The sequence below is a fragment of the Mesoplodon bidens genome (genome assembly GCF_964165515.1).
Source record: "Mesoplodon bidens genome assembly, chromosome: 2".
Lineage (NCBI taxonomy): Eukaryota > Metazoa > Chordata > Mammalia > Artiodactyla > Ziphiidae > Mesoplodon > Mesoplodon bidens.
In genome coordinates, this window is record NC_138177.1 from 175940885 (window position 1) to 175950294 (window position 9410).

The window sequence follows — 9410 nt, forward strand, 5'->3', positions numbered from 1 at the left end:
ACATTTGGAAACATCTGGAGACATTTTTGGTTGTTACAACTGGGGTGTGGAAGGTTCTACTGGCATCTAGTGGGCAGAGGACAGGGATGCTGCTAAACATCCTACAATGCACACAACGTCCACCCCCCAACAAAGAATTATCCTGCAAATGACAACAGTGCCAAGGCTGGGAAACCCTAGTGGAAAGGAATCTGTGAGTAGTTATACGTCTTTTGTTGGGCGTGGTCTTGGGCCACTGGGGGCCACCGAGGCCACTGGGAGAGAACTCGGAAAAGGGGAAGATATGGGTAGGAGGGAGAATAATAGGACCACAGGATACCAGCTTTGCCTGGAATCATCCTTCCCAAGAGAGAATGCGTACAAAGTCTGAGAAGTAGGAGGCCCCAACGCCAGGATCAATATGGTTCTTTTCATTGGTGACAAGTGACCCTTGGGTTGCTAACCTTGTAAGCAGGACCCAATTCCCCCTTTGTCAGTTAAGCTCACACCTAAGGGAGAGGTATTCCTGTTTCCCTATGATTTCATATAAGGACCCAGAAATTATCATCAGTTTAGGAAAACATTAATTAAGAATGGAGACAAGCCTATAGCTCCGTCAACCTTCCTAATGAACAAACCGAAAGATATTTCTGATTTAGGAGACAATACAGGTTTAAACAGCAGAGAGCCCCGGTGGGTTTGAATTCCTGGATCAGTCACTACCAGCCGAGTGACCCTGGGCATCAAAGTGAGATGAGTAAGAGCATGGGCTCCGGAGCCAGAGCTTGGTCACTTAATGGCCCTCTGGCAAGTAATAGATCATTTTTGTGCCTCGGTTTTCTCATAGGTAAAATGGGTACAATGGTACCCGCCTTATAAGTCATTACAAAAATTAAATGCATTAATTCAGAGAAGCACTTAGAACAGTACCTAGCTCCGAGCAAGACTATGTCAAAGCTTGCTGTCATCATCACCATCGTTGTCATTACTATGTCATGGTAGACAGGTGACCTAACCTCTCTGAGTCCCAATAGTTTCCTCTTTTCAAAAATGGGCACAACAGTTGTGACTTCATTGGGCTCCAGATACAATTATGCATGTTAAGCACTCGGGAAAATACTTGACATGTTGGAAGTCCTTATTGTTATTATTTATTGAAAAGTTTGACAAAGCACTGAAACTAGTTCTAATTTAGTCCTACATTACACTATTCACCTTCACTGAAAAGAAAATTACATGGTACCAGGATGGTTCCAGAACCCCCAGTGCCTTGTGATGTACCCAAGAGGGGAGCTCCGAGAACCATAATGAAGTGCCGAAGGTGAGTGTAAAATATTAGCTCTGGACCCACGTTCCTTTAGAGGGCACTTTGCTCTTAATGATTCACATGACTTCCAACAATCTGTAGAGCTGAGACAATATTGGGAATGGAAGGCCTTTACATCTCCTTCACTCCAGCGCTTGCTGTGGTGGAAGAGAAGAGAAGGGGTGGGAGCTGGGCGGGTAGCTCCTCCTCCCAGTTCTCTCCATCCTCCCAGCCTGACTGCCCATCACAGAAGGGGCACAGGCCTCGGGGGCGCTTTGCTGGCAGACCTGCCTGTTACAAGCTCCATACGAGCTTTCGTGCTAGGGTCTCAATTCATTGGAGGGTGAAGGGGACAGGGGCTTTTCAGAAGTCTGACCCAAAGGTCCAGCAAGGCCAAGTCAACAAAGACACTAAAACAAACGGAGAACCAATGATATCCCATCACACAGAAGCCACCTGCTCAAACAGTTGTCCTTGCCAAACTCATTAAAACTACATTCAGCTTCTGTCATGTTTCTAGCAGCTCAGGATTTCGAGGGGGAAGCAAGAATGCCCACAGAGCACAGCCTGGAGCCTGCCATCGAGACCTGAGGTGGCATCAAACAAGCAAGAATGTTCTGGTCTCATCCAGCCACACGGGAAAGAAGAAGAGATGCCTTTGCCTGGTCTCCCTCCAGCTTCTCCACAGTCAAGAGGGGCCTGGCAGGGGACCTTGAGGATGGTGACATGAGCCAGTGGGACGCTTACCTGCCCTGAATTGTCAGGTACAGTCTGCGCCAACGGATGGTCACCCTCTTGGCTTCAGGGAAGCTGTCTTTTCCTAAAGGATTCTGCCTGAACCCTCTTTGCCTGCATTTCCGATGACTAGGACATTGCAGTGACTGCTGTTGGTGGCATCCCTTGTCATCCCATGTGGTACCCTTGTCATCCCATGTGTTACTCACCCTCATATCCAGCCCAGACAGTATGGACTAATTTTCAGCTACAAGATCACTTAAAAACCCATTCCCTGGCCTCAGCAGGCAGAACGAGTTCCATTCTTGCCTGATGGATGGCAGGGGGGTGAGAAGCCAAGCACTAATGCTCACACAGACCAATACTGGAGAAGGTCTGAAAAGAACTGAGAAATTCATGTTGATTTCACTTTCCTTAGCTATACAACTCAGGAATAAATATAAATGAAATACGCAATGAATATGGCTGAGACCCAGGCTTGACCTTCTGGGCCCCATATGACTTGCATGGCGAGCAGGCAGTGTTTCAACGAGCACGAGCACTCCCCACCTGCCAAGGCCATCTGCTAGAAGCTCACTGGCAGCCAGGAAGTCACAAATTATAAGCTGCAGGATTCCTCAAAAGTGCCAGCAGTCTTGGGGAGTAGCGGGGGTAAAGGCATGGGGAGAACATGCCTTGTCTTACACTGGGAGGATGTGTGACTAGGCTCCTATTATAAAAATCAGATGGGCTCAAACTTAGTATCAAAGAAGTTTTGAAAAACCTCAGTCAATCCTGAAATGCTGGAAGTGTGAAATTAACCAGAACCAGGAAGTTGACTTAAGGGGTCCTCCAAAGGCATTTTCCAAAGACAATGGAAAGACAGTAAATAACAGCCAATCAATAACTAATTTCAACCACACTGTACTGATCTGTACGTATTCTCTTTGTGTCCATGCATGGTGATTTTCAGGAAGAATTTTGAAGTCCCATATCATGACAGCCTACCAGATTAGGAAAAGACAGACAAGTCTCTTTCAGCCCATTGATATGGCTGGAAAACCAAGCCATAGGTACTGGATGAGCTCTGTAACTTACAGGTGAGCTAACAGAAGGCCCCCCGAGATTCCGCCACATTCTGTTCCATCCTCTCTGCCCCGTGAAAATCCTCTTCTCAAAAAAGATAAATGTCCACTTGGGAAAACAAGAGTATGTGGAGGCACAACAAATTGGGAAGGGGATGCCAAAGGGGATCGCCAAAGGGGATGCTTTGATTTTGAAAAGCAACAGCGTCTAGCATCTCTGCAGACTACTCACACATTCAGTTCAGTCCCAAGGTAATTTTATTTCACCAAAGAGTTTCCAGTGTTATAGTAATGCTAGATAAGAGCCATCAGACCTAAAGTAACAGCCTATTTTAATGCCTGGGGAGAAAAAAAATAAAACTTGCATCTATTTATGGAAATTTACAAAGGTGTAAGAAAATGACACTTTTCCCCATCCCCATCTAACAAATGCAGTAAACGGTAAGTCCTCAACACCCAGGAAAGATGCTATGAGCATTTCCACTTACAAAGGCATATAAATACAATTATTTCCTTAAAAAAACAAACCACAAAAATATTGGCAGTAGGTATACATCCTACTGGGCGTAGGTATTTTATGTTATATACGGTTAAACACCTATTTGAATTGGGTACGATGGAACTTAATTGTCTTATTCTATGCATAGCAAAGCAACCAACTGAATCTTATATTAGCCATTCATCAGATAAAACATTTTCAGAGAAACAAACTGCTATATTTTCCCCTCAAAGAATAGCAAGCATTTTAAACACATTTCCCAGAGATGTTACGCCGAGGAAAACAGCTTAGAAATGTGACTTTAAACAAATCCGTTCTCTGGCTACCAACAACAAGACAAATTGGAACAACTGCTTGGCTCTGTTCTTTCCAAGGCTCCTTCTGTCCACCTGTCAAAGGCAGTTGTGACCCCACCAACCTAAGAGGCAGCTCTGGAGCCTTGAGATGTGCCACCCTGCGCGGATGCCCTATGCTCCGCATGCCAGCATCCTCATTAGGGATTATCCGACTCACTTGAAGCAGGGAGAGAGGAGATGGGCTGGCTGCCAAGCGTTTCTTTCAACACAGATTCTGAAAGAAGATCCTGCAAAGTGCAGAAAGCCCAGATTTTCAGCAGTTCACTTTCTAGACTCTGTTACGTAGCAACCATGCCAGCTCACAGAGGGTACCAACCAAGTTAATATTTTGTTTAAATGACACACTGCATTAACTCTCTAGGAAAACCCAAGTTTTCTTCATCAACTTACCTACTGTCAGATATCCTCACTGGAACAAAACATCCACTGGTGGATTGATGAGCTTCTTTAATTTATTGACAAAAAATTTTTTAACAAAAAAATCTGAAAATGGATCTAACAGTTCCTCAGCAGGGAGCACAAAAGGTGACTCTTCCCTGGAACCATTTGGGCTAATATTATTAAAAGGAAATTAGCATGCACTTAATATGTGCATAATGTCCTTTAGTTAAAAGATGACTTATACAGTTGCATTTTAAAAGATACTCATTTCATTCAAAACCTTGATTTGAAAAGTGATAACTCAATAACACTAAATGCTCATAGGGTTTGAGCCCATTGACTTGCACCAACACAGACAAAAAAACAGAAGACTAATTCGTTAGAATTAGGAACCCCCAGGAACTGAGCTTCTGTGAGCCTTCCTGGAGGTATGTGACAAAGAAGCATGAGAAAGCCAATCACCCACACTTTGAAATTAACTTGAGAGAGCCCAGTGCTTTCCTTTAGGAATACGAAAGCACTAGCAAAAGAAACTACCAGACCACCTCTGCAGAAGGTTTCGGTTCCAGCAGAATGCTGCCACATGTCATGAGAACACAAAACAAAACAAAACAAAATAAAAACAAAACGCAAAACACTCACAGAGGCTAAATAATGTAAAATGTACTGTATTGAGGAACGGTTGCCATATATAAGTAAATGATGCCCCACTGGATTTATATGGGGGTCTTGTTTTCTTTTCAACCATCACCTCAGTTTAAATTGACATCCATTTAGAGGGATATGTGGCCAACCATTAAGCTGAGTTAAAATCTTCAACATTTTATTTTCTGATTATAAAATCATTAAACTCCCCCTAGTAAAGGTTTTGAAAAATACCAATGGTACACAGAGGAAAAATCAAAACCATCCTTCATCCAACCACCCACAGACAGCCCCTGGCCTGGGCAGGCATGTTTCTAAGAATATGAGGAAGCTGCTGGTTTTGTGTGTTTTCTGGGATATCAAGAAATCCAAAAGCCATTTTTCCATTTCCACAGCCTTGTGCATTTTTGTAGGAAAAAAGAAAAAGGAAACAGTCCCCTATTGCTCCACTACAACAATTTAACCATCAGCCAAGTATCACAATTTCCAAGTTGAATGTGTAGATCATTGCGGCACCGACCTCCTTAGCGTGCTCAGACTGCAACTAGACCCAGGACTCAGATAAAAGCCACTTAACTTTTCCTCCACTGAGAAAGGGGTGGATGGTGGGAAATAAACTAGCATTGTTCAGTCCCCCTTACCATGGCTTTTGATTCTTAGCAAAATGCCAGTTCTGCGCTATTTCTTTAAGGTTGAAAGAGTCCCTGCCTATAAAAAGTAAAGCACGACCATGCAGTCTAACTTCCCTTTTTTGCCCAGGTGCCAGCAGAGAGCATCTTCCACACACAATGACATAACAAGGGATAAATGATTGAATAACCAGATACCCACCTTGAAAACTGTGCAGCAAGCACCAGGCTCACAACACCTTCCCACCATAACGTCATGCTACTTTGGTACCAAATTACTGCCCCAAGACTCTTGACGGACTCCTGAAGTACCAAGTTAAGATCTGACTTGGAATTGAACATACACTGCTAATGTTCAGGCTTAACATCTCACACCAAAAAAAAAAAAAAAAAAAAAAAGCACACCTACCCCAGGAAGGTAAAGGGGAAACAGAAGCTGATGGAGAGAAGGCATTAATATGAAAACAGACTCTCTCTCTCTCAACACTTAGGAGAAGCCTTTGAAATAACAACAAAACTAGAAAATCTTTCTAAGCCACTGAGCCTTTGGAACCTCATACTTCATCAAGTGACATATTTACACAAGTGGCCCTCCTGGACTGGATATTTTTTCTGTCATGTTCTGGATTTCAGCAGTTTCGTTTACAATCAAATGATATTAATAACCGGTGACAACGTTTCTTAAAGGGCAATTAGGCAAAAAAAGAAAAGACATCCTGAAAATCCAGCCTACCCTCTTACTTTTCAATTCACAGAAACCAAACAGTATTTTTTTTTTCTTTTTTTGGACGCTTCCTCCACCTTTAATCCATGCATGAGGGTTTCAGAGCTTCATCACTGTCAATGTCAACGCAGACTGTCCTTTTTTTCCCTCCTCCTAACTGCAAAGAGTCCCTTCAAGCGGCGGCTACCTGGAAATCCACCATCCATGCCTTCATTTCGCCAGAAGCCCATCACTCAGCCTTTGAGGTCTAAGATTTCCCCCCTGGAAAGTGCTCACAGTGTTTATATTTGCTGGAAATCTAAACTCCCTGCTGAGCACAGCATCTACTGTTGCATCGATATATTCCACTGCCTGCGCGATCTCAAATGGGGAGAAAATAAAGTCCAGATGCAATCGAGACAAGGGATTTGGCATCCGTGGAGAAAAGTGCAAACCAGTCCAATCCTCTACCCCAAACGCGGCAGCAGAGTCTGGAGCTCCCTCTCCGGGAGTCATTCCAAAGGAAGGAGCCTCCGGAACTGGGGGGAGCTGTGGCATTCACCCCTGCCGCGGGTGAGGGCAAAGGCCCGGGCATGAAAAGTTTGCCCACGGAGCTGGGGGGCTGCGTGCCATCTGAAGGGCACTTTCCGCTGCCGGTAGGGACGCGCCGGCTGCGCCTCTCTCGCGCTGGCCAGGACAGGCGTGACCGTGTGAACCCGGGCGCAGCGTGCACCCGGGTTTTCGTTGATGACAGCAGCCTGCAACTCCCAGCAGGGGAGCAGCGCCGGCCACCGCCGGGCGGAAAGGGTTACAAGCCACAATGCAAGGCGGTTTCGCCGCGGCCCTGGGGGCACCGAGTCCCCGGCCCCCTCCGGGTCCGGGTCCTGCTCTCTCGCCTCTCCTCCGCCCCGGGCGCCGTACGATCCCTACCTTGCGCGCTGTGCTGGTGGTTCTCCATGTTCGCCGCCGCCGAGTCCGCCGCCGCCGAGGCGCTGGCCGCTGCTCCCGGGCCCGGGCCGGGGCCGCCGCTGCCGCCGCTCAGTTCCGCCAGTCTCCGGTTGGTGGCCGTGAGTTCGGCTCGCAGGTTGGTCATCTCCTGGCTGGCCGACTGGACCGCCCCATCGATGCGGAGCGCGAGCTGCTTATTGTCTTCCATCATGCTCAGGATTTTGGCCTGGGGGCGAGAGAGGTGACAAAGAGCTGCATGATGCGCCGGGGGCACGCGGCCGGGCACCCCCGGCTCTACCTGTTGGGCCCCCCGCGGCCCGGCTCCCCCGAGCCCCGACCCCTAGGCACCGGCAGCGCCGGCTCCTCCGGCGCAGGAATGACAGCGGCGCCTCCAGCCGGATCCGCGGCGGTAGCGAGGCGGCGGGGGGAGGAGGGGGAGGAGGGGGAGGAGGAGAAAGAGGAGGAGCAGCGACCGCCTAGACCCCGGCGCCGAGAGCGGCTCGGAGACGGACACCGCGCGCCGCCCGCACTCTTTCCGTGGAGCCTACCATTCGCCGCACGCTCGGGAGGGGGCCCGGGCCGGGGGCGGGGCCGCTGCCTCGGCCTCCCGCGCCCCCGACTTCGGGGACACACCCCCCGGGGGTCGAGGGCGGCGGCCGGCGGCCCGGCGTGGGCCGAGGTGGCGGCCCTGGTTAGGGGTGGGGGGCGCCAGCTCCAAGGCCAGTCCTCGGTCCCCTCCTTGGAGCCGTGGGGCGGCCCCCGCCCTGGCGAACTCGCTCCTAGCACGGCGCAGGGGCTTGGGGAGGCGGTGGGTGCTTGGGAGAGAGGGGTGCTCAGAAGAGGGGCCCGGGAGGGGAGCGGGGATGGAGCTCCGGGGGAGGGAGCCGCACGCCCGAGCTACGAAGTGGAGTTCCTGCTTTGCTGGTTCCTTAAAAGGTGGGTGGGAATTGTTCACCGGGAAGCTGGGCTATCTCACTGTCCACCTCCACCCGCCCTCCGCCGCCCCAACCTGCGGTGTCCCCCCTCCTCCGAAGCAGCTCCCTGTCCTTCCCCAGGGTGGATCAGTGGCGCTCTGGCCTCCCCACCACCCTGAACCAGTGTGTGCCTCTAAGGTGGTCCTAAGCTTCTTAGCTGGGCTAAATATCGGGGGGCAAACCAGGAGGGAAGCCTGGAAGGCGTCAGTGGGGCTTCCCTCTTCCTCCTCTTACTGGGAGTAGGAGTGTCGAGGCCCCGCTGCCTCAGTTTACCTGCTCCTTCTTCCTGGGAGAACAGAGGTAACCTTAAAGTTGATACACCCATCAAGGGCCTCTTTCTCCCGGAGCACAGGCTTTGCATTTTTCACTGGGGCCCTGGATTCCAGCCACCAGAACTTGTTACCATAGCAAGCTTCATTCCATGCAAATAGGACCATTTAAAACAGTCAGTGTAACCCGGAACAACTGAACAAGCGTGCACCACCATTCCAGCTGGGTCAACCTCAGGAGGGCAGCTCAGAGCCAACTGCAGAAGCTGATGATGGTCTCTGGCAGGCACAGAGGTTGCTCACCCTCCAGATTCAACAGCATTTGTCGGAAGCCTACTGTGTGCAAAGTGCTTAGGATGCATTATCATCTCTTTGGAGTAAGGGTTGTTATTCCCAATTTAGACATGAGGAAACAGCCTCCGGGCAGGGTTAAGCAGTTTACCCAAGGGGCCTGCAGAAACCAGGTGAAACCAGGACTGGAAGTAGCAGTCATCTGATTCCAAGTTAGTCCCATTGTGCCTTGGATGCTAGATTTTTGTTTTCCTTTTATAGGTAACCATAAAAACACACTCTTGCTCCGTCCCCCTGTGAGCACTAACAAGCTTTTGTACGAGAGCAGGACAGTGTTAGATAGTGGAGCCTGTGACAGCGGACTTAATATTTCACTTGTCCACTCTACTCAGCTAACTGGCCAGCTGGGTCTTAAACCCCTGACCTTAGTCTCATAAGCACAAGTTCTGAGCCACTGGGCCAACCAAGGCACTTAGACAGGTTGGTAGTTTCGTAAACCAGGATTTAGTTCTTTGAAGTCTTTCAGTTTCGTTATGGAGGAACCATCAAAAATAGAACTTTGTGGGTCTTCAAGGGAGGGGTGTCATGTTCAGCCACTGTGGAAAGCAGTTTGCTGGTTTCTCAAACAGTT

The 9410-nt window shown here is 49.0% G+C and overlaps 1 protein-coding gene across 2 annotated transcripts in view; it reads right to left on the bottom strand.

The window, feature by feature from the left end:
• The window catches only part of KAZN (kazrin, periplakin interacting protein), a gene marked incomplete at its 3' end in the record, with an annotated part of 474913 nt that extends 467442 nt beyond the window's left edge, over positions 1 to 7471 (bottom strand). For both annotated transcript variants that reach the window (XM_081255919.1, XM_081255920.1), the window contains exon 1: positions 7228 to 7471. In XM_081255919.1, the coding sequence (XP_081112045.1) occupies positions 7228 to 7456 (229 nt within the window). In that variant the 5' untranslated portion in view covers positions 7457 to 7471. The remainder of the gene's footprint in view (positions 1 to 7227) is intronic.
• Between the last annotated feature and the right edge of the window lie 1939 nt (positions 7472 to 9410).